At 39.5% G+C, this 26661-nt stretch overlaps 1 protein-coding gene across 16 annotated transcripts in view; it reads right to left on the bottom strand.

The window, feature by feature from the left end:
* Window positions 1-26661, bottom strand: part of ptk2aa (protein tyrosine kinase 2aa) — a 110549-nt gene that overhangs the window by 18934 nt on the left and 64954 nt on the right. For 5 of the 16 annotated variants that reach the window (XM_053675504.1, XM_053675505.1, XM_053675500.1 and 2 more), the window contains 14 exons: window positions 24530-24617; window positions 21642-21721; window positions 21472-21534; window positions 18931-18985; window positions 15957-16097; window positions 15600-15677; window positions 14878-14985; window positions 13196-13313; window positions 12548-12578; window positions 12113-12177; window positions 9776-9865; window positions 6015-6032; window positions 5206-5262; window positions 850-873 (listed from right to left, as the gene is read on the bottom strand). In XM_053675504.1, the coding sequence (XP_053531479.1) occupies window positions 850-873; window positions 5206-5262; window positions 6015-6032; window positions 9776-9865; window positions 12113-12177; window positions 12548-12578; window positions 13196-13313; window positions 14878-14985; window positions 15600-15677; window positions 15957-16097; window positions 18931-18985; window positions 21472-21534; window positions 21642-21721; window positions 24530-24617 (1016 nt within the window). Of the gene's footprint in view, window positions 1-849; window positions 874-5074; window positions 5143-5205; window positions 5608-6014; window positions 6033-9775; window positions 9866-11066; window positions 11338-12112; window positions 12178-12547; window positions 12579-13195; window positions 13314-14877; window positions 14986-15599; window positions 15678-15956; window positions 16098-18930; window positions 18986-21471; window positions 21535-21641; window positions 21722-24529; window positions 24618-26661 lie in introns of those variants that run through there. The other 11 variants (XM_053675497.1, XM_017454172.3, XM_053675501.1 and 8 more) reach the window with 11 other exon arrangements.

Genomic DNA, 26661 nt, shown 5'->3' with positions numbered 1-26661 from the left:
ACGCACTTGTTCTAATACGTTTGGGCATTTTTAAAGAGTAATAACTTACACAGAGACTTGTAGGACATTCAACATAAAGAGATTTTTAAAAATGTGTGCAATTGTTGATATGTCGAAGGAGATGATCTAATTGTTTTCACAGACATTAAATGTAATTTTATAACAGAGTACACAATGTCATGCTTTAACTAATAAAAAAAAAAAAATCGACTGCTGTAGTATAAGAGGAATAAACCACTTTGGGATGTGGTATTTCCTCATTTGTCTGCTAAATGAATATATGTAAATGTATTATAGGAAAATGTATTTCAGGGTAGGTAACAATAACTCCACATCACATCACCCTGTCGTTGATCACTTTACTTTAACAGCATGCCCACAAGTGATTTGTTCCTTACTTATTAAATTAAAAATCAACCGAACACAATACATTTCTACTACTACTCCAACTACTACAATATTGTTTTACAGCCACACTGTATACCTAGCTTTCTCAAAGTTAAGCAGGTTGTTAGCTAATAGATGGGTGTGTAAACTGACATTGCGACAAAGATCTGTACAGGGTGTAGGCATGCTGAGTGACCTGGGCTAATATCAGTCAAACATCTCGCATGCAAGAGTGCTGCTACAGCATCAACTTCACTCGTTTCCTAATAAAACTGGACTTAAGTAGTAAAAAAGACAGATATTTCTCTTAGATCAGCTCTCATATTTGAGAAGTGTGAGTCAGATTAACCTCAGGTCTACTGCAACAAAACAGGAGCAATCGGCACAGTCACGAGAAGACAGAAACAAGAAAAGAAAAGGGAAGAAAAAAAGAAAAAAGAAAAAACAAGAAAGGAAGGTTACCTTTGTCTACTCCATACCACTCGGCTGGGGGGGTTACAGTTGGGAGAAAAGTGAGAGAGCGGGCTTTTAGAACTGATCAGAATTAGACACAGAGCATGAAGGAGACAGAATAATAGAAAAGATGACTAGAAGCACAGGCGTAGCTTACGCTGAGGAGACTCAGGACACCAGGGATGCTTCCTCACCACATTTTTATTACAAGCTTAAAATAACTCGCAGCAAAAAGTGATTTAGTTGCTTTCGAATAAGATCAGTTTAGCCCGTATTCATGCTGTTTAGTTTCGGTAATAAAATGTCGCACTACGATTAAAAACTCTCTCTTAGATGTCTATAGATGTCACAGCTTGTTGGTCCTATCAGGATTCTTTTTCCTAAAACCAAATGTTTGCATCACATACAGCAGCATGATCACAGAAATATATCCTACATGTATTTCCTGGAAACTATGATCATGACATTGTGACATAAATGCCATTAAAATGGCCAGTTTATTCAAAGCTACATTAGTGTGGAATTAACCAGGGGTAAAAAGTAAAGCAAATCTTTGCTTGAGGAAAATAAAATCACTTCAGAAACTCAGCGCAAATTGGATTAGTTTTTAATTATATAATTCTGTTTGCATCCCCCCCCCTCAGCATTTTTCAAAACAAAATCACGCCCACTTCATACTAGGTCCTAGTTAACACCAGTGAGCTTTAGGAATAAGTAAAGTGATCTGACTATTAGCTGGAGAGGTTTAAAAGAGAAACACTACATAAACATAAACAGGACAGACAGTAAATGGTAATGAATGACTACGCAGGCACTACAGAGTGTCATGTAAGCAATGCAAAATTATGTAGATATCAAAGAAAGTCATCAACATTAAATGCTTTAACGTAAGACCTATTCTTACAGTGTAATTTGAGTGCTGAAGAGCGAGGAGAGTGCCTTTGTGTCTCACGCTCATACAAAATGTTGGGGGGGGGGGGGGGGGGGGCCTTAAAATATTAGCTTAATCGTTCTTCTCGGGGACTGGACAAATGTCTCGAAAAATTTGCACTCTAATTAGTTCTACTTAATCATTTTCACACATCACCTTTGAATCCTTTTTCCCCCAGGGGCGCCAACCAGTAATCGAACAGTATTTTAGATGAACATATTTAAATTATTTTAGAACAGCCAAACGTCCTCGTGAGTTCGAAACGGTCATGAAGTTCTCATCGTGGTGGAGAACTAAAACTCTGCTGGGCTGAGTGTTGCATCTTGTGATGTGCCTGTAGTAGTGTTTAGTGCAGAGGCTCTCTGTGCATCACACTCACATGACCCTGAGCACTAGCATCCTTAAGGCACTGACTCACTCTGTAATAAGACTCCTGCTCCACCTTACTACTGCCCCCTGTCAGCATCATACAGCTCATTGATGCATTTACACTTAGCATGGCACTGTACAGGACTGAATATCAGGCTTAAAGTTTCTGATGTAGGATCACTTCCTCACCTGAACATTACTGCTATAGTAAAGCTAAATAGCTAACCTCTTCCCCAAAAACATGCACATGACAGAAGAGAACTGAAAACACCACTGTGGGAAATTTAGTGCCAAGGAAAGTATAACACACCTGATTCAATTTAAAAATGATGCAATGTGGACCTTTAGTTTTGTTAGCAACATGGCTAAATTTAGCAAAGACTTTACTTTAGGCAACTAATGGATTGTTAAACTTTTGAAATGTTGACTTTAGCCAGCTCATTAAATCTGACTGACTATGCCCATGCATTTTTATTTTTTCAACTTGACTCAGAGGTCTACAGCAGTAAAACGCATACAGTGCTATGAAAAAGTATTTGCCCCATCCTGATTTCTTCTGCTTTTTGTGTATACCTCATACTAAATTGTTTCTGAAATCAAAACAAAGGCAACCTGAGTAAACACAAAATACAGTTTTTGAACAATCATGTTATTTATTGAAGCAAAAAAGTTATCCAATAACAACTGGGTCCAACAACTGTTGGGTGTGAAAATGTATCTGCCCCCATAGTTACTAATTCCCCAAATCTATGAAACTGCATTCATAATGGGGGTCAGCTGGACTAGACGCAACCAGGTCTGATTACTGCAAACCCTGTTCAATCACATCAACACTTAAATAGAACTTTTTCAACAGCATGAAGTTGGTTAAAAGGTCTTACCCAATAACACACTATGCCAAAGTTGAAAGAAATTCCAGAAATGATGGGGAAGAAGGTGATGTATTTCAATCAGTCTGGGAAGGGTTACAAAGCTATTTCAAAGGCTCTGGGACTCCAAAGAAACACAGTGAGAACCATTATCTCCAAATGTAAAAACTCTGCACTGTAGTGAACCTTCCCAGAAGTGGCTGACCTTCCAAAACTCCTCCAAGAGCACAGTGACTACTTAACCAGAAAGTCACAAAAGAGCCAAGGACAACATCAAAGGACCTACAGGCCTCTCATGCATCAATAAAGGTCAGTGTTCATGACTCCACTATCAGAAAGACACTGGGCAAAAATGGAATCCATGGAAGCGTGGCGATGTGAAAACCACTGCTAACCCAGAAGAACATTAAGGCTCATCTGAATTTTGGCAAAACACACCTTGATGATCCTCAAACCTTTTGGGAGAATGTTCTGTGGACTAATGAGTCGAAAGTGGAACTGTTTGGAAGACAGGGGTCCCGTTACATCTGGCGTAAACCAAACACAGAATTCCACAAAAAGAACATCATACCTACAGTCAAGCATGGTGGTGGAAGTGTGATGCTTTGATGCTTTAGTTCCTGGACAACTTGCAGTAATTGAGAGAAACATGAATTCTGCTCTCTACCAGAAAATCCTAAAGGAGAATGTCCGGACTTCAGTCCCTATGTTGAAACTGAAGCACAACTGAATTATGCAGCAAGACAATGATCCAAAGCATAGGAGTAACTCCTGATCCTGATCAGTAAAGACTGATCTCTAGTTATCGGAAGTGTTCGGTTGCAGTTATTGCTGCTAAAAGTGGGTGGCACCTTGGTTTCAATAAAAAAAACAACAGTATTGTGTGTTTATTCAGGTTGCCTTTGTTTTATGTTGTATTTCGTTTGAAGATCTAAAACTATTTAGTATGACATATACACAAAAACAGAAGAAATCACCTATACAATTCACAGCATTGTATAGGTGTTTTAAACATCGAAATTTCTTATTTAGGTGAATACAACAACTACACTGTCCAACTCAGGGCTTATTCCTGCCTCTTGCCCAGTGCCCACTTTGACCCTGACCAGGATAAAGCACTTACTTTATCGTAGGAAGGGAAAACCTTTATATACTGTAGGCCTGAAAATGAAAACCTTTCTTAAATCAAGTAAAGCTCTAGCATTTCAAAATCTGTTTGAACCCAACGTTAGTTAGTATGTCCCAGTACTTGCGTACTCTTACTACACTCAAAAGTATGTACGTTTTCTTCACAAAAAGAGTACATACTTTCAGTGCATAGTATAAGTAGGTAAATTGGGATGCAGGGATGTAATTTTCATGATTGCCATTAAAACAAAACATTATAAGATAAGGTCAGGGAGTTAAAAGAATATTGTTGAGAAAAAAAAAGATAAGCAAAAGAATTATTAAACAATTAATAAAATCTATTAAACAGCAAGTTATTTGTTTAGCTAATGCTAAATAAATTATTTAGAACACCTACACACTCATTATACCAAAGATCGGGTTGTGCTGGATGCAGATGTGAATTATTTGACCTCTATGGTTGTTTTTTTGATGCCTTACATTGCAAAGCGACAGTAACATCAGTACCGCTGGGGAGAAGAGTAATGAGAAAAGCGTTCCCCTGTTAAATGACTTAAACACCCTGAGCATTTGATTAGAAACTCACTTTCTTTAACCATTAAAATAAAGATTATAATTTAAACAGACTAGAGGACTATGTAGCATAATGTATTGTTCTGAGAGTGATGTTTTCAGTATGGTTTATTGTTTTGGTTATTTTGTGTCATGCTTGTGTTTTACATTATATGAAGATAAATAATTCGGTAATCTATAATTAATGAATCTACATGCAAGAAGCCTATTCTTGTCTATTACCACATTCCTAACTGCCTTCCCAGAGAAACTGACTAAGTACTCTGGTATTTGGGAGTTGGATATTTTAAAAGTTCTCTGGCCACCACATGAACAAACCAAACAAGCCAGGCAGAAAAAAATCGGCTCAGTGAGCCATGCTCACAAGAGTTTTGGCGTGAGCCAGACAGCGACATCTGGGTCCCAGGACAGTCTGTGACACACACACACACACACACACACACACACACTCTTACTGTTTTTCATACTCAGTGTAAATGAGTTAGCAGTACTTACTGGAAGGCATTGTGTATGTGTCCTCCTCGTCTATGATCTCTGCATAGTCGTCTGTTTCTGTGGGGAGACAAGAGGCAGCGGTCAGAACGGTGCGTCACAACACAACAGCGGCCAGTCTGAACCTACACACCACCTAGAGCATTAAACAACCGTGTGCTCTTCCACTGGCCCCAAATGAAAATAAACAAGTGAGTCAGCCTGGAAAATCCTGCACAATCATACCCACACAACTGGACACACACACACACACACACACACAGACTAATGCAAAGCTCTAAAGTGTGGCTTCTCTCTTTCCACTCTCTCCACGCAGTCTGCTCATGCACTCGTGTGGTGCATATTTATCTGTCTGCCTGTCTGGCCAATCACAGAGCAGCACAATTGTGTGAGGGAGGAGAAAAGGAAGGAAATGACTCCTCTATCCCTCCCTCACTCATACGATTTAACAATCCGTGTCATGAAACAATCTGGATCACTTAATCATTATTTTTTTATTATTATTTTTTTTAAAGTTGTCCCCCCAAAAGCTAAGTTGACTGGCCTTTGTTTAATAAAAAAAATAGAATGTGCATGGAAATGGAAAAGGAGAGATGTATACAATGTTTATTGAGTGCTGAAAGCTCTATTGCAACCTGCACAGAACGAAGGACACAAAAATATACAGATCTACAATCTAGGCTATGACGAGAAAAAAAGAAAAATAACAAGAAAAAAACAAGGCTACATGTCTACAGTGTTGATTGACACATCTAGCTGTTAGCGTCAGATCAAGGTGAAAACATGCAAGATTAAAAGGCGTGTGACTTTACCATCCCCACTAATATCTTCTGCAGGTCCCGAAGATGGCATGCAAACAGAGGAGGCACAGAGGGAGGGAAAAAGAGGAGAGGTTACTGCATCATAACATCTTCAAGTGCACATCACATTCGACGTGGAGGTTAATAAATGTTAATACAGACGCTCTTAGCTGTCCGGTGAAAAAGCACTGAAAGCAAGAAGGTATATATCTGTAAGGAATTACGCAACAGAGTGGTGTTGATGGAATATGTGAGAGTTTGACCAAAGTTTGGACATGGAGACCAGCGTGGTGCAATTCTGCCGACACATGATCAACAAATATAGCAAAATATTGTTATGCGTCCAAATTCCCAGAAATCAAAAGGTAAATACACAGACTGTGGTCCAATCTCTTTTCCCGAGGAATGTGGTGGGTGTCCAGCAAGGATCCACAATTTTAAAAGGCGTTTTGTAATTACAACATTTATAATTTTAGCAAAGAGTATTCGAGTATTCCAGTAAGACAATGCTGTATACTATAATGCATAATAAATGAGAAAACAGATTATATATATATATATATATATATATATATATATATATATATATATATATATATATATATATATATATATATATATATATATATAGCGCCTTTCCGGAACTTAGCATTATAAGCCACTATATATGTACAATATATGTACATGCCACTAAATATACTCTATGTATATAAGGGTTTTTTTTTTTTTTTTACCTGCTTATTCATGCAATTATCCAATCAATCAATTATGAGGCGACCACACAAAGTGTAAAATCATACAGATACAGGCAAAAGCTTCACTTAATGTTCAAAACTTCTGAAAAAATGTGATCTCCGCAACTTTCGTTAGTTTTGTTAGTGTCAGAAGGGATGATTTGAGCACTTCAGAAACTGGAGATCTCCAAAGATTGTCCACACACAACAGTCTCTAGAATTTACACCGAATGGTGAAAAAAAAACAAAAAAACAACAACAACAACAAAACCATCCAATGAGCAGCAGCTCTGTTTGTTGATGAGAGAGATCAGAGCAGAATGGTTTAAGCTGATAGGTAGGTAACTCAAATATTTTACAACCGTGGTGAGCAGAAAAGCATCTCACACCACACACACAATGCATTGAACCTTAAAGCAGATAGCGTACAACAGACCACAAAGACTCACGAAACTGGGCGGAAATTGGAACAACACCCCCCCCCCAAAAAAAAACCAAAAAAAAAAAAACCCACAATATACTTATTCATGGTCAAATCTTTATCCTCAAAAATCACAGAACAGTCAACTTCCGAGGTAATTCCAAGGTTTTGCTTTATTGTGTCCAGCCATAAACTGACCAGTAACCTGCAACTGATCTGCTTATGAACCACATGAATGAAAAAAAGGGGACTAGCCAATTCATTCCTATCAGGAAAATACTTTAAATGTGGTATAAAAAGTAGGTTAAAAGAAGAATAATTTACTATTACTGTATGCCTTGAAGGATGATGACTAACTAATAATGTTATTAACGTTAAGGCATCAGGCAATTGTAACAAAGGATCTGATGCTGTTTCTCTTGTAATATTCATATTGTAATATTACTGTTATTAGTGAACAGCCTCTGAGGAATTTAGCAACAGTAACATCATATTATTAGGATTGCAAAGGTTGGTCATGATTGGCCTTGGACTTCTGATACAGTTCAGAAAAGAAGCAGATGCATGTCCATTTATAGCTCAGTATTGCCATGTATATAGCTCTGATTAACATTTCACTTAACGTTCTTCATCACACTCTCAAATGAGTACATTTTATTCCACATTACATATGCCATATTTGAATACCCGATCTAGTAAACAAACACTAAGCAGAGCTCTGACATCCGGAGGTTTTCTCTAGCGGTGAGAGTAGATGAAACCAGCAGTTGTAGTTTGAGTATTTAGACATGCTTTAAAGAAATGTTACGCTGTTTATATTCTCTCGTGTTCCCCTTGAAGACCACACACCCGCACGTGAGATGAGAAGGAGTTGGAGAGTGGGAGTAGGACGGGGAGATGGGCAGAGGGAGTAGCTAATAAGACGAGGGATTACATAACAGATATTTCTGTTTGTTGGGTAAGTTGCCAAAAAACATTCAACAGAAAAGTGGTTAAAGTAAAAAATAAAAAAAAGAAACCCTTATGGGTTAGATTGCCATACAACAGCCCAATTAAGCACAATGTAACATTCAAAGTAAGTCTCGAAGACTATAAAATATAATTACGTTAGACAGCGTTTAGTTTGTATGCGCTTGTTAGACAATATAAAATAAAGTGTTGACGTGGCCTCCAGCGCTCCAGTCCTCTGTCTCCAGCGGTATCCCATAAGTCTGTGCGTTGAAGCTTCACCAGATTTCTGGCAGCAGTGTGACTACAATCAGCAGGCCAGGCTATTCTCGGGCAAATGAGACTAACTCTATCTGTGCAGAGCTGCCAGACCTCTGCAGTTCAGATCCACTTTCACAGCACAAAGGAGCAACAGCAGGGGAGCTCCTCAAAGCCTTTCCCTCCATGTATAAAATATCTATTTTTAAAAAAAATGAGATCATTATTATAGAACTTTTACCATATGTCATATGATTTTTTAAAAGCATCTCCAGAGGCCCGTGAAATAACTTTATAGATCAGATCTAAACTCATAGAAATGGAATAAATAGCACAAATGGGAGCACCTCGTATTCAGTCTCTATTATTACATTTACTGCACAAAAAAAATTTGTTACTCCAATTCGGCTCCTTGAATTAAAAAGAAAATGCAATGAGGATAATTACAAACTAAGAATAGCATAAAAGGCCAATTCATACAGAAATCACAGCATGGTCAAAGTCTGAAAAGTCTTTAAAAAGGTCATGGGTTGAGGGAAAAAAAACAAAAACAAAAACAGCCCTGCTTAGCAAACCAATGAAAAATGGTTCCATTGCTCAGAAAATATGCATTTTATGTTAATCCACTCATGTCGTTACTATTTAGATGTTTTTTCCTACTTTATCTGGAATCAAGTCACACACACACACACACAAAAACCCCTGGCAGACAAGACTGACATACAACAAGGGCCTTTTTCCACTGCACAATCTACCCTATAAAAACAACAAAAAATATTTCAGGGTTTTAAGATCTCACCAGTGGAAACCTGGTTCTAAAAAAAAAGTTTTAAAACATCAATAATTCCTAAAAGATCCTTAAATGAAATAAGTTCTTTTCTGTAATCAGTACTGGAAATTTCAGCATCAGAAAACTTGTCATTAACAATTTAGACAATGTTCGTTTGTATTTTTCTGCTCATTTCATTGGAGCTAATTTGAACTGGTTTAATCAAACACGCGGAAGACAGAGGGGACAATGTTAAAATCCATCGATTCTTTCACGGTAGACATCAGTGTCATTTATACTGAAGACACGACGAGGTCGCGTTTACTGTTTTCCGAGATGATTGTCTCAGAATTCTCTGAACCCATTTCACTCAGCGCTGTGTTGATTGTCTCTGAATGTGCAGTGGGGGAAAAAAAAACAACATAAAGGCTTCCAAGTCTTCACTTCACTACCTCAGGAGGAATACACTTGAGATATGGGCTGGAGAAAAGTAGATCCTTTAACACAGCTAATAAATGAATGGTAGAGGAGCAGGAGAGTTCGTGCACACAGCAGATGAGTGTGTTAATTTAAAGCACACACAAACATACACACCCACACACACACATATATACTGTATATATAGAGACCACGTGTAGGCTACCCTTAGGTGGAGAATCATGGGAGCAGAAGACAAAAGGAAGGAGGAAGCGACGAGCTTTAGATGCTTTGGGTGGTGTTGGAGTCACAGAGTCTTCAGAAGGAAGAGAAAGCAGGAATGGAAAAGGAAGGAAAAAAGAAAAACAGGAAGCAAATGAAAACAATGAAGTGGATGGACAACACACTGTGTACAGTTTCTACTAAACGTGTAAATGAATAGTCAAGGCCTGGTTTCCCAAAACAAGCGAATACACTGATAATAGTAAGGTGAAGGATTTCTTACACTCTACCACAGAATACACTCAAGATCACATCTAACAAACCATACACTGCTAACCTGACCGATAATACCGAGGTGCTTTTTACACTTCCTGATGCGATGTAATAAATGTCATCACAGTAGGGGGGGGGGGGGGGGACGACACAACACAACAGCACAGTGAAATTTATGAATGAGGCTGCTGAGGCACCTTGCACAGTTTCATTTCATTGTCATTCCTTTATTTAAAGTTAAGAGCTGTGCCATCGACATGCTGCTAGATCAGATGAACTTTTTCAGCATGTAAATGATTTCTTTTTTCCTCCCTTTAAAATATTTTTTATAAAATGTGTGCATTTTTCATGCAACTCGTTCATTCCCGACAGGCGATTAAACGGAGCTGGTCTTCTTCTGAATCTCAAATGGCGTTTTATTGTACACACGGTGCGCCGAGTAGCTATAAAGTCAAAATACTCTATATATAGTTAGCGTACGCTGTATAGTGAATAGAAATTCTTGTGTCAGAAATTGTCAGGTCACCGGACAAAAAGTGAAACTGATGAAATATCAATGACAAAAAAAACATTATTGTGGGTAAATAAAGACAATCTGAAAACAAAAGGTTATTTATTTATTTTTAATTTAATACTACTTCCTCATTACATTTGAGAAAGCACCTGTTGCAGTCCAAAAAATATGGGCTCATTAATATTCCTACATATTTAAATACTGAATCTAAAAAGCAATATGTCGGCTACCATACCGTTCTACCATACATACAGGACGTCATATCCGTGTGTAAAATGTGTCTGCAGCTATCGCAAGCTTCACATATGTAACAACGCGGCACATCTGTGTAAAATGGACACTCGCATGCACGCACGCATACACAGCCTCGTCTCTGACCCGTCACACAAGCAGCTCTTTCACACTCTGACTGCAGCTCATCAGCACGTCAGCAGCGATTCCTGCTCTTTGCGTCTCAATCGGCCCTTTCTGCGGCACTGCTGCCCTCCGGCTAAAAACACTCACTTACCACACGTGCGCTGTGGAGTCTCTCACGATTTCCCTTTTCTCATCTCTCCGTTCCGCTCGGTTTTCCCATATAGTGGTGGATAAAAAGAAAGAAACTGGCATGGACGTGAGACTGAATACAAGCGAGGGATATAATGAAACAGGCATGAGACAGCCTGAGAGTGTTTGATTCTTCGGTCTCTCTAAGACACTCAGGCTGGTGTGCGTTTCCTGTTGACGGGGCACTTCTGATCCAGGAAGATGCCTCAGCTATGTACTTCTGGCAGTACGCGCACTGTTGCAGCTGTGCTCTGGATGACACCTGCGGCCTCTCTTTTCTGTTCTCGATCTCTCTCCATGTCGACACGCTTCGGTCTTTAATCTCGCTCCACTTCAGTACGTGTTTGCTTGGATATACTCCACATATGATAGTGAAATAATCCATCAAAATCAACGGCGCAGAGACTAACGCGGTCAAAGCATGCCACGTGACCATAAACCACAGCGCAAATAAGCAACATTAGCCAAGTGTCTATTAACGCAACAGGGAAAAATGAGTTTAAAAAAATAAAAAATAAAAAAATGAACTGCTCATTTATATCAAATGAAAATACAAGATACTGCGCTGTCAATGTGCATCAATCAAAGACTTCAAAGTCTTATTTCCCTGAAACTCCTGCTTTTACTGTTTGGATTCATTGGTTTGTTGAACGAGAGATATGTTTACTACTTCTACTGTATTTTCTTTTAAACATTTCACATTAAGACAAACAATTGAATTACCATAAAAAGTTCGATTCGGACAATTCCATTTCCTTTCCTGGCCAATAGAAGTGCTAAAAGATTTTTCAGTAAAAACAAATTGTCCTCATAATACAGCGGAGATGTGTACAGCAAATTCATCAATTATTTGATTTCATTTCACTTTACAGAAGTTTATTTGATGCTGTTTTATGTTGATCTTCTTCAACAAGGACACTGAACTAACTGCAGTAAATATTCAACCAACCAACCAACCAACCATGTAACTAACCAACTAAGCAACTAAGCAGTAAAAAGGGTTCTCACCTGATACAGAGATGGTTCGAACTCCTGCTCGGACAGCTTCTAACTTCTTCTCATTGTTCCCAAGCCTGTAATGCAACGTCAATACTCACATCAATAAAGCTGACCTTAAAATATTCGCAAGCTCCACTTCTGCAAGGTTTACCCTACAGTATATTGTCCAGAGTAGTCGATGCCACACACACACACACACACACACACACACACACACACACATTTGGGAAATGATTATGTGCTGTGCTGGTGTTGTTAAATGAATGCATCTTTATTTAATGTTTCCTTAATAGCTTATTTTATATTACATTGTTAGCCATTACTAACTGAGGAAGAGCAACGTGTTTACTTATTGCCTCTTTTCATGCCAAAAATAACACACACACAAAACCCCCATAACAACAACAACAACAAAACTCCAACCTATAAACAGTTTGTACTTACTTTGGGATAGATGGAAGCGCTCTTTCTCCCTCTGTTGGTCAAGAAAATAAATGAAAAACTACATAAATATATTTCAGCGTTGCAACATTTTTCATATGAAGCAAGAACCTTTTATCATGAATTTATTATTTTAATACAATCTCATAACAAGTACAACTGATACTTTGCTCCATTTCTGTCCACCAATCTACAGCAAGGGGTCTGCAGGTATTTTTTCACAATTTCAAAAAGAACTGACGTGGATTAAATACAAACCTATGAGATCCTCGGTAGGAAGTAAATCATACAAATATATTTAATAAAACAGAACGAATAGAGAAAATTTTTTCAAAACAAACCCGATCACATAAATATATTTAAAAAACCCAAAACACTGGAATAATGTCAGTGTCATGAAATCTACGACCATCTAATTTCAGCTTAAAAAAAAATGTATAGCTTTAATCCAAATCAGTTTGCAGTGTTTGTTAAATCATATATAGTGCTAAAACGTTTTGCTTCTCCATAGTTAAACATATAGCCCTGGAATGTTCTGGCTCATACAATGCGGTCTATTCAGTGTCCACTCTAGCTGGAGTAGAGGCAGAATCAGGGCTCCATCTCATCTCAGCTTCATCTCGTAAGAAACCAGTATGAGGAAGGTTTTACCTTTCTGCGGCCTGACGATGAAGGACTGGGTGACGCCGTTGACCAGGCGACAGTAACCGTCGATCAGGTCGGCCATGTTCTCTGCGGTGTTGAAGGACGGCGTAGTGACGGTAAGAGGCTGGATGAGACGAGATGGACAGAGACGGATCCACAATGAGTCATTATCAGTTTATATGCTACGATATAATCTGCTTGGCTGCAGCTGCACTAAGACCCACCCCTGACTCTCTGCACCCACAGACACACCCCTACAAACTGCGTGCGCACGCACGCGCACACACACACACACACTTAATTACACTGTCTTTAACCACCACTATCTCTACAGTCGGTTGTCCAGGGATCCTGGCATGTGATGTATAACTCCATCGATATTATTATTATTATTATTATTAATGATTTTTACGACGACATGATGACAGTGAGGAGCATTACAATTTACTGTTAACATGGTTGCTATAGACATTATTTAGCAACAATCTGATTGGCTAATTGAACTGAATGATAAAAATGTTTAAAATGATACCAAGCAGGCTAATACAAAGGAAGTTGCTCATTTTTAATCAATACCTTACAAACAAGCATAAAGATTTCGACTTCAATATAACTTTAGAATTTTAAAGAAAATTAAGAAACATGCTGCTTATATTCTACAAATTATTTCATAGCTATGTTTTAAGCCATGTACCTTGTTGGGATTTTGTCAGTAAAGTGGGAATGTTCAGAAATAAAAACTTCTAATAACTAAAATGAATAATAATAACAACAACAACATCATGAATAATAGGCTGTGATCATAAAGGGGGCTGGGGAAATATTTCTTACACTAAAGCCAGTCCCTTCCAAACACATAAGGAGTTTTACTTACCATTCTAAACATAATGACATAATATCAGGAGCAGATATGCAATTATCAGAATAAGTAACACAGAGACTGTGTGTGTTAGTGACTTTTAGAAAAAAAAATCCTTTAATATCAGCCTCTTAGCTGCAGGACAGAAATGAAAGAATCCATTCATGTGTTGTATAAGAGGAAGAATGAAGCTCAGTGAAATGAGAGAGAGAGAGAGAGAGAGAGAGAGAGAGAGAGAGAGAGAGAGAGCGAAGAAAGAAAAGGACGGAAAGGAGAGTGAAAGCGACCGAGACTCTGTGCGTGTGTGTTTTTCTATGGGAAAACATGGACTCTAACGCTCCCAGGCTAACAGAAGTCATGGGACATTTTCACAGTTACGAAGGACCTATTCAACCTAACGATTGATACAATTAACACAGAACCACCATCATTAATGAAAAGACTACGCTTAATCCATGATTAATTTACTGTTCAAATATTAGTCACCTTTTCATTACAATGACCAAAAAAAAAAATAAATCCATATACAAATGTTTAAGAGTCTAATTTCCACTTTTACTCATCTAGCGTAACATAAGTCAATCCAAACACACACTTCCTAAACATTAGCTAGAATAATTTATAAGCTTTCCTAAAGGTCCTGTGACATTGTTATGCGCGTCAACATTGAATCATTCAAGAAAGAATGGGAAATTTACTTCAGTCCTATTCTCAATTCTTTAAAACTTTAAAGGTGTACTGCATTGTAATTCTTTTCGTAATCTACGCCAGAAAATGCACGTGGTTTACTGTGTGTTTTAATGTGTGATGTCCAGAGCCTGCGCGTTACCTCAGCAGCCCCGGCCACGTCCAGCTGCAGCATGCCCTTCCTCTCACGCTCCTCCATGCACGAGTATTGGATGCTCTGCACCTGCGTGAAGTTAGCCAAGTGTGTCGGCTGAAATAAGAGAACACCACACACATTCAGAAAGATGGAAAGACATATTTGTCGAATGACACCATTTGATTGGGGATTTCTAATGTTAATTTGTGTGTGAAGTTTTTGCGTTAGAACATTACTCGCATAAAACCATTGTCTTGTTAATTATTAAGGTTACACGAGTTTGACTCTATTCCCAGACTTTGGTCTACAGGTTTCTGACTGTGTATATACACAATCCTATCCACGGAGACAAGCAAGCGGAAAATCTGATCATCTGCTGTTGGCTAAAACAGACAAGGATGTAGGATCCAATTCAGTGCTCAGGTGCATGGTTAGGAAACTGGAGATGCGTGTGAAAAGACAGGACTGTAAGGACTAGAAGTTAATTTGAGTAAGGTCAACATACTCAAATGCAAGCCTAGAAAGAGCATGAAAATCTTCATAAAGCCATTACGCTAATGTTTACTGCTATCAGAACAAGTATTGTCTCTTTAGTCCTGTTTTGCTGCAAATTGTGTTAGATTTGTTGATGGCCACATGCACATAATAGTTTCTTCCTCTGTTCGCTCCCCTTTATTATAAGAGGGTGTGGTGGTGTAATTGTCTGTAGGAGTGAGGATGAAGCTTACTGTTAAGCCTTTGTCTGTCAGGTAGCTGATGCCTTCCTCAGGACCGATAGCCAGCTCCACTGAGATAACCCAGCTCGACTGAAAGGCACGCACACACACACACACACACACACACACACGCGCACACAGGAGTAATTTAGCAACTATCAATCTAGAATTACCTAGTAACTACCAAAGCTCATTTTAGGATTTAACAATATTTGGATGGTTAACCCTAACCTTGCCAGTTTTTGTCATGTCTAATCAAGCAGATAATCTCACAGCCACCAGGGGGCAGTATAAGACTGCTTACAGGGAGAGAAGCAATGCCTCCAGAACCTTTAGCCATATTCTCACACCTACATACACACTACCTACCCCCAGAGCACATTTAAAGCACTCCTTGTCGAATCTGTAGACTGGGGCAAGGATCTCGAAGAACTTGAGAATGCTCTGTTCATCGTTCAGGCTGGCAAACTGCTTAAACGTCTGCTGAATCTGTTTCCGCAAGGTTTTAGCCTGCGATGGACAAGGGGGAAAATAAAACTGATAAGCAGTTGCAATGTAGCAGGACCCGTTTGGGTTCTCCAGCTCTGCCTGTAAGACAAATCCTTATCATGCATCTATATGAACAGAAAGACTACAAAATGTTGATGACATGATTGTGTGCATGTGTGTTAGATTAAAAAGATATAAACATTGGTTTATATTCAGTGTTTATACTGAATATAAAGTATAAGGTATACAGTGTAAACCAAAATTCTGGAAAACAACTTTTCATTGTAATTATAACCACATTATGGAGATTAATCAAAGGCATAATCTCCTTTAGCAACAAGAATGAAAATAACAAGCACTAAACAGCTATAATAAATACATTCTTTGTAAAATTACTACATCTGTCTCAGATTTTTTTTAAAAAGAAAAAAGTAAGAACTCCTTGGCAAGTTCAAAACCCAGATACATGCGTGACCAAAATCAATCAAATTCTAGTTTTATTATATTATATTCGAATAACGTTCATCTTACACATGAACTCAACACTGAAATATTATCTACAGCAGTGTTAACATCGCTAACAAGAAACAGTGGACAAGATGGCAACTTTTCCCGTAGATGTGCGTCATGCAATAGTAAGAAAACCTCTGGTGTGACTACTACCTAATAATAAGCAGCCCTTTAGTTCTTTAACTGAAGAAAACAAATGCTACCAGATACACACACATGTTTTTCAGTGAACTGCCTTCTCTGCTGGATGAATTGCATTCGTGTTTGGTCTGACTGCTGCTTTATCTGGAAAACCAGAAAGGTGGCTCTCATACTAACATAGTAAGAAGCAAAAAATCATAAATGCTAGGGCTAAACTCTTACACACTTCTACTACAGGTAATAAACATTTAAATAATTAAGATAAAGAGGAATGATAATGAAGGCATAATGGGATAGCGGTACACAGTAATATTAAGTATGTACATATGTGTACATCCTGTAAGAGCTTTTCAAGAATGCATTCAGGTTGCGATATCGCTCTCACAGTGGAGTCTGCCCATAACTGTGTTATTATTCTTAAAATATATCAAATCTTATTCAATATATAACTAGGATGGTGTATATTTATCTAATTTGCCTGATATTTAAATAACTGGATTGCTTTCATAAGGGGTGCAAAAACTTTTAGAAGCCGTCCTATATAAAACATCCATGATCTAAGAATCCACCATAAGGAATATTTTCACTAAACATGGTCTAGGATGGGGGAAAACAGCATTCCAGGGACGGACAGACAAAAACCTATCACTTCAAACATAACAGTGTATAAAGCACTCTTTCCAGACAAGAAACAGAGAGTTGTGTACCTCTCCAAGCATCTACCGAGGAATCATAGGAAGAGACCCGAGAGCCGGAGAAAGCTGCGGTCAGAAAAACGCGTCTCCCAGATTCCCCTTCATCTGCGCTTGCTCATTTATTTCCCGGTGCTTACAGAGAATCAATGCAGAATTAACTACTCATTTTAGTTGACCACCTCTGACTCACCAGATGTCTCTGTATTAGTGGATATGGCACAAGGCAAACAGTGCTGATTACTCAAATCTCATATCTCAGAGCTTAATCATTTCTTCCATGCTTAATTTGATTATACTCACTATTGAGTCCAGTGTCTGGACTTTATTACCTGACAGATGGCCATGGCTGCAGTTTAGCTCCATGTGAAATAACATGAACCTCTGCTGTGTCAATACAGCATGTTGAAATATGGGTCATCTGCCAAGACCCAAAACACCTCTAGAGAGAAGTATCTTTACTTTTTAATACAAAACCACTCTGAACTGGTCCATGATAGCGAAGAATGGATGGGTGCCAACACTTTGGCACATAGTTCAATAAAAAGAAAGAGGGTTGTGCTAATATGCCGCAGTCTCTGGGGGTGGGGGTAAATGTTAAAAGAACACCATATTGCGTGCTTGCACACACACACACACGGTTTAATAATGGCCTCAGGGGTCAGGTGACACCCCTCCCTCTATACTGAGCATCTGTCCATGGTTGTTTTGCAGGGTCACAGAGCACATGGGGCACTTTGTAGCACTGCTGCTCACTACACCTCCACATGTGCCGCAGATTTATCTCCCTCTATACACACACACACACACACACACACACACGTTAGGGGTGACAACAGCACAGCTCGGGCCTTACACCCCCCCCCCCCCCCAGAATAGAACGAACGTAAGGAATAAAACACGGCGTGGAGCACCATTATAAGAAAATGATAAAGGATGGGATGGTGTGATGTCGATATAACACTATCATTACATCAGTGATGTTGATGTTGACTCTAGAACACGTGGGGTTCAATATCTACCATGGATCCTCTCTAATACTAAAAATATTTGTATTTTTTTTCAGTTTTTCCCGTGTTGCCTACAAGATATTATTGGTATGTAAGACATATTTAAAAGGGTGCGTAATCACTGAATAAATAAAGCTTGTTTTATTGAAACACACGACTGTTAAAAGCCCTTATCACGTCCCAGTTGCATAAACCGATGCATACCGACACTCAACAGCACCACTAAATGGCTTTTACATCTTTTTTTTGGGTAGGTCTGTGGTCTAGACCTGTTCTCAGCAATTAAACAGGAAAAGGTAAATCACAAGAAGGGAAATCAACCAAAATCACACAAGCCTACTCTCATCAAACAAGCCTACTACTACTGAGACGAATGAGGTGTAGTGGGAAGCTGGAAATCATCAAAACGTGCTCCTGCTGAACCAAAGGATCAAACGAGTAGATGTTCATTATAATGCTTGTGCAGGTTAGAGTCATTTCTCTCACACTTTCTAAACTCACCTTGACTGAATCCAGCAGACTCTTGGGGAAGAACCGCCTGAGACCGACATCTTTTCTGGAAAACAAACAAACAAACAAAAAAACAGAACAAGTTTGGAAAACACTCAGTAGAGAATCCACATGTCCAAAACGTCAAACTCCCAGCAAAGGAGTCCAGCCAGAAATCTTCCCGCATCCTCAAAGGAGGCATCCATCTGTGTTCCAGATAGCTCAGAGACGCTCCAGAGGAAGACGCTCATTAGGCCTCGTCCTTTTCAGCGGTTTTTATACGATCTCAGGATAGATGGATGGACGGCGTTCAACATGGGACAGTGGCCAAGGTTTGAAGCATTTTTAGTGCATTTTGTCATGTTTTTGATTTGTGTTTTATTACACAGTACACCCGCAGGTCATTTTTAACATAATGGATTTCTAATTCTGCATATATAAACTGTAAACAAATTAAAAAATAAAAAAATTGTGCATTTTCCATTTTTTCCCCAATTTCAACACCATGGGGGAAGCAAACTTTTGCACTGAATTTTTTTTTTATACCTCAACTGGTGGTCAGGGTTTTGAAGGAGTTATTTCCAATTGCTGACTGATTGAAAGGCGTTCATTTTTCATGTAATCTCAAATAAAATCTTCAGTCCAAACTGCCCTGCTTAACATGGCTTGGCACAGGACCCTATAATATTGAGTTAGTACAGTGTTATTGATGAGCTGTGCATGTGGCTTGTCATTTCTAACCATGTTGAAAGCTCTACTTGGGAAGTGCTGGTGGTAGTCGTGCTGGAGTCCAAACCAAACACAACCCGGTTCTGTCATCGTTACAGCCACACAAAAAAAAAAATCGAAAATAAATTGCTAAGATTTCCAGAGTGATACAGGGAAACCCAATCTAGCACCCTACTCCTGGCTCTTGCCTGTCTGATGCTCTCTAAATGTGTGATCCAAATTCCTCGTGGTTGTAACTGGGTGAAACTGTCACTCAGATTGCAGCTGGATTGTGATTGGATGCCCCCTGTGCCGTCGTCCCCGCCTCCGATGAGCCAGCGGGCTGCACACGTGACTGAACCCAATGACCTGGATGTGACATTGGTACATGTGAAGCCCCACAAGAGGACAAGTTCAGTGTGTGTGTGTTGGAATGTGTGTCACCAATGTTGTTCATTAGCAACACTGATTTTCCGATCTGAAAATTATAACCCCACTCACACTTACTACAGCCCACCACCACTCACTGCCAGGATCCAGTTATTGGCTTTTCGCCTTCAAAATATCATCGTCAGTAAACAAACTGCATACTTTTCTTGGTAATTAACTGGTGGTATTTACATTTGCCCCTGACAACACACAAGGCTTGCCGATTACACCAATTTTTTTTATCTCTAAGGAAGTTCATGGTCATATGTTTGACACAAACCTATTTACAGCAACTATTTACAGCACAGATGCTACACACATTCTCCTTCAGGCGTCACCATGTCACATTATTCTTGACTCTGATTAAGCCCGGGGATAGTGACAGCATGTTGACGTGTTTGACACTTCTCCCTTCAGGGTGTAGGCGCTGCCGCACAAACGGTTTATACGGTTTCTGTGCATGCAGAATGTGGATCTCTCAGTCACACATGGACTAACAAGTAAACACTGGATACAGACAACAACCCCAGGAATCCTGGGAAGATTACTGAACAGCGGCACTATCATTAGCATCTGTGGAAAACAGCTCCTTTCCCTAATTACTAGGCTTTGTTAGGGAATGGGACCGAGTGCCAGCGGCTAATTGTTAAATAGCATTGGAAAGGCGACTATTTAGCCAGTTTGCCCTTCAGCATTTCTGAACACAAGCACATTATTTTGTCCCTGAGTGGAATCAATACTGTAGCTGCCACAGTCACGGTCACCATGAACGTGCCAGTAATAAATCACCATCATCCCCATTAATCAACCTCACCTCTATATCAAAGCTCTACAGGACTACAACACCGTACAGGACTGCGCCAACACTCAGCATGACTAAGACTAAGTACAAAAGGGACATGAGATAGAGCAAAAATTAAACGTTCGCTATAATTCAACACGAATGTCATGGTGTGACAAACCCCGGAACAGAATTTCATTTTTGTGGAGAAATGAGGCAGAACAAAAGTCTTAAAGTTCAGATTTGGACTGATTTTGATTTTAGGAGGTCGGAAAAGCACTTTGAGGAAAGGAAGTGGCAAAACAGATCGATAAAAGGTTCTTCTATGAATCCGAGGCATCTAAATTCACCGTCCACCTTCACAGCATTCGACCAGTAGCTAATAATGAAGAAGATTCTGCGGCAGAGAGAAATGCAATCATTAGCTCTGATGACTGTTATTGGGATAACTTCCTGCTCCCTCCTCTGACGGACAGAAATCAACACTCGGGGCTTTCAGAGGCTAGTTTCAGGTTCGTCTCAAAAAGGTGAATTCTAGACAACCTTTTTAACACTCGTGAATATATCAGCGCGAGTCTCTGACTGCATGCGCGAGCTGAGCGATGTTCAGTGTTCAATAAGTAAAAGGTACTCACTCTAACAGCTCGTAGTTGGATTTCTTGTCCAAAGCATTTCCTCTCATTTCTCTGTAAAATCTCCTGAAGAGATCAGAGAGACAAATGAACCCAGATGAATTCGTAATGTAGTTCAGTGATTATTTAATGCTGAATAATGAAGCTGAAGAGCAGTGTAAGGCAGAACCCACCTGATCTCAAGGCACCCCAGTTTGAGTGCGATATCCTGGTCGACCTGATCGGCTATTTCCAACATGTAATCGTTCTTCACCTGGGGGGAGAAAAAAAAGACAGAAAGAGACGCACTTCATTTTTTTGTGTGTGTGTGTGACTTTAAATCACAAAACTAGTGTCTTATTTTTCAGAGCACAGTACTGTGAGACTCTTTGAATAACAATATGTATTTAAGTGCAATTAATTCATCAATTTCTCTTTAGTCGATCTTTTTTTAAGTCAGTCTCTTTAAGCAATTCCTTCTCCTCACATACATCTGCATTGTGCAATAAAAGTGCAGATTTCATAATAATAATAATAATAATAATAATAATAATAATAATAATAAAAAATCCAGGATTAATAAAGCCACAGGGTGGACACAGCCAGATTGCAAATCACGGCCATGTGGACCGAGTCTGTCTGAAAAGAGCAGATGTTTGCTGCTCCAATGGAGACAAAAGACCAGGCGGGTTTGTAGGTTGTAGGCTTAAAAAAAATGAGAGACATGGTAACCCATCATCCAGTAAAAGCCCACAGTGCACCATTACTCCATCAGAGGCTTTGTTTAATGAAGCTGGACACACCTGCTGCAGAGCTGCCAGAGACATGTAACTGTAACAAACCCCTATTGTTTACATGATGGATGTGCTGAGCTGATTTTACACATGCTGAACTTTTGTTCCTGCAGAGTTGACTAGACGAAACGGATGAAATCATGTTAGCTCTCCTCGTTATAATTCCTTCGTTGATACTTCATTCATTGCTTCCACATGGTGCAGTAAAACTTTGTCCTGCCTGGAGCCTGGAGTCATTAGCATACTAGCCTGGGTCACTATGAAAGGAGTAGAACAATTTGGGGTGTGCCATTGTAGGAAAATAATCAATGCGTCCTGACGCAAAGCAGACTTACCGTTACCGCACCGAAGTTGATTAGATTCCAATAATAATAATAATAATAATAATAATAATAATAATAATAATACGCCCTGAAGTGTTTTATTACTCTTATACCACGGCATCTTGCTAATAGTAACAATTTTAATTGATCAAATCACGCATTTGATCCATTTATAGCCATATTTAATGGACATCTGCATAGTCAGTTCCTGTTATTACTTAACATTCGCTCTCACACCGACCTCTTTTACCTCTCTTGAAGTTGAAAAAAGCAGCATGTCAAGTTACCAAGAACCCACCATGCCCTCTATCCCGAAGATTTCCACGTGAAACTTCAAGTTACAGCTTTACCTCAGAGTACCTCCACAACGCGCTGACACGGCAGACTCTTTCCATAGATGCGAAATAAACGTCTCCTTACAGAAAACCTCCCCGCATCAATGACTGAATACGCACGTATTTTTGAGCCGGTTTCGAATCTGAGAAGTGTCCTTCGTACAAATCCGGGTGTAAACTGTTGCGACAGAAGCGATAGCGTATAAGAAGGAGTGCATTAATATAAGCCTGAGGTTTCCCTTACAGTTAACACTGATCTCAGTTCCATGCTGACCAACGAGAATGGAGAATTTAACAGCGCTGTGTTATAAATCGATTGAACACACACCCGGTCGCCATGGCGCACACCTCCATCTGTCAGAGGGAGCTGTCCATTTCATGCCTGTTCATCCATAGCATCTTAAATCCCTTAGTGTAAATCCACACACACACGGATGGATCAGCACCATCCACAGTTCTGGCTCAGTTATTACACTACATAACCGCAGGATTCTCTCTCTCTCTCACACGCACACACACCTCAGGTGACAGGCTGCGTGAGCGGGTGCTTGTTTTTGAGAACCAGCGCACGTTTTCATGAGGAATCTCCAGAGACGTCATGATTGGATTTGGATTCAGGGTGCCACGATGTGATCGGAAACACCTCGATGGACATTCCTTTTCTGATTTCTCTAAACTATAATATTTTATTCCAGCATGATTAGATCATCATGAATAAACACTAGGCTCCACATAAAGCTGGGTGACAAGACCATATTCTTGCCATTTCAGCACGAACTACATCACAACATCACTGTACAACTCTCATCAGTTAGATCACAGATTAGGCATTAAAACACACTTCTTTTTTCAATCCTTGGTAAACACTGTCTTTTTTCTGTAAATATCAAGTATAAAAAGCTTGTATGCTCATTTTTTATAAAAACGTTCTCTAATATTTTGTAGGCAAAACCCCAGCAAAACTAAAATATTATGATTTACGTTATATATAATTCACCACAAACAAGAAAATATTTATACAGAGAAAACCTAAGAATCGTTCATTTTTCTCATTCCTAGTTTTCACTGGTTTCATTGTCGAACCTTTACATACATTTCATGGATAACTGAAGGATTTTACAGGTTTCACCTTTGCGTGCGAACCTATTTTATCATCCAAATACTTTAGCAGAACAGCAATATCGATAGACTGATGGATGTTTCCCCTTTTTTGCTTTTATTCTGAACGTGTATCTGCTTAACGCAAGTTTGCTAGCATTAACAACATTGCTCCTGTTTATTTTGTTAGCAATTTCCAGCAAAAAGTCTTTGAACCACTGATCCATGACTGCAACATTCATTTTGCCATTTAAAATAAATATACATGTTCATGTCTTTGTTTAATGCCTGTGATGAAAGTAGTTTGACTTAGTTGTCGTAGTGATGAAGTGACACCACCTGCGAACCCCTGATTCTTGTTCCCAGACCAGCAGCAGTTTGGTACTGAAACACAACCCAGTTTCCAGCCTGAACTGGATCTTTTTCAGTAGAAAAGCGCTGAACTGCGTCAGATTGAGCATCAGCTACAGAACTAGCCCCGGCATCTTATTGCTGAAAAGGTCTTCTATTTCCTGTCTCTCTGCTGACCCACCTGCTGGTAGAAGAAATTCAGCGTCGGTTTGTCTTCAGTAAACTGATTCAGGAAGCCCTTTGGCAGGTAGCGGATCCGCAGCTCATACCTGAAAGAGGGACAATGAGAGGAGGGATGGTGAAAAAGTGCAGCGGGTGTCAGGGAGCGCTGACAGGAACGTGGTGGATAGCTGCTTGTGAAAACGGTTAGGTTTAGATGAAGGACGTTTCTACTACAGCTGTTAAACTAAATCGTTAATGATACATCAGTGAAGCCTCCTGGTTTCTCATGACTCAGACTGGCCTGTGACCCAACTCGCTGCCAGAAATAACAATGCGGAGGAGTAGATAATTATATTATTATATAAACCTAGGTTGCTGTAGCGAAGGCTCCATCCTGTCCCAAGCTGAAAGCCTTACTCTAATCTATACACTAATCTATACTCTACTCTAAGCCTCACTCTAATCTATAACGTGAAATAAATAAGGGGGAAAAAAATGACATGAATGAGATACTAGTAAACAGAGTTAGTCAAAAGTAGCACAGGCACAAGCATGATTACAGCTGAATCCATGGTGATGCGGTGAATGAAAATGGCAAGCGGTGATTCAGTCATCAAATCGTCTACCTCCATCTGGTTCATCTCTACATAAACAGCAATGCATTGTGCAGAAATAATCACCCCTCGCCACCCTCTCACCTTGCATATCCCTTCACAGCACAAACTAAGAATAAAAATAAGTAATCCTGCTCCAGCCAACATCAGCACAGCTTCTTTCCACAAGCCATAACAATCTCAATGTAACGGCACAAAACATTCACTTGATATTCATTACTCTACTTTTTCTTGCATTATACGACTGAACCATTTTTTCTAATTATCCACGATGTATCTGGTACAATAACCACTGCATCATTTGCACATTGCATTTTTACACATTATTGGACTTAAAGCATATTATTTATACTGCATTATACTGTTCAATTTAATCCAAAAGAAGTTCCACTGCTAATACAAGATCCTGAACCCGGTTGTCTGATCCATGATCGCTTCATCGCTCTCATATTACTGCAGATGTCGTCATTCTGTACAAATCCCTTTGAGGACAGCTAATCGAAATAGTTGTGGGTGAGATTATACTTTACTCCTCAGTCCAAATCTGCCCCAAGCACTAGGATGCTACTGCTGCCTTCGACATACCTCGGAAGCTAACCAGCTAGCTGTGATTGGTGATGTATATTTAGCGCTTCAAAACTGTATAGTCAGCATTATAGATTTAATAAGACGTCTGCATGTTGACTGATATAAAGCAAATACTAGTATGTACAGTATAACGGCACATTATTTAAAGGTTAGAAACGCCACTTTGTTTACAGTTAATGCTGTGAGCAGTCATGTGGATATAATATCGCTTGGCGAACTCAGGACTTGATGAGAGCCTGCCAAGTTAGGAAGTAAGAATTCCATTTTGAGGGGGCTTTTTCTTTTCTTTCCAGTCAAATGCAGCATACATGTATTTTAGCACCTGTATGAGAGGAAATAACTCGGCATACCACCAGGTGGCAGCAGTCTGTATTCAGAATTTACCATTTAGAGCAACAGTATATAGTGTGGTATATCACTTTTCCAACGGGTTGTTAGGAATAATAATCTTCCGAGTCCAAAAACAATGGAAAACCTAATATGACTAGCTACACCAGCAGCAGCCAGGACTTTGTGTGTGTGTGCGTGTGTGTGCGAGCAAGAGAGAGACTTTTGCTGAAGGTTTTCCAGTCATTACTCTCCATAAGAGAGGTAATGTACAACAGACAAGAGGAGACGATCTGGCTCGGCTTACCTAATCTGCGTCAGCAAAAGTGAGTGTGTGTGCATGCAAGAGTGACTCAGTCAGAGTGTGTGTAATGAAAGCTTGTGTGTGTGGGGGTTCTGTCTCATTTCTTTGGCAGTGTAATTCATTAGAACTGATCCCTCTTTGGCAGAGAGCTCGGTGATAAGTGCACTCTGGTGTTCCCTCTGCTGCCTCGTGCCAATCCGATGTTTGCTGAGGCTCCACACACCAAACCATCCTCTCAACATCCCCATCACTCTGATTAGAACGCTAGTCTCAGCCATGATGAATGCCCCTGGTGCTGCTCACGCGGTGAGAGTGTAA

The sequence above is a fragment of the Ictalurus punctatus genome, chromosome 24, assembly GCF_001660625.3.
Source record: "Ictalurus punctatus breed USDA103 chromosome 24, Coco_2.0, whole genome shotgun sequence".
In the NCBI taxonomy this organism is placed as follows: Eukaryota; Metazoa; Chordata; class Actinopteri; order Siluriformes; family Ictaluridae; genus Ictalurus; species Ictalurus punctatus.
Note: the sequence above shows the minus strand (reverse complement) of the source record. Positions and strands in the feature narration are given on the sequence as shown.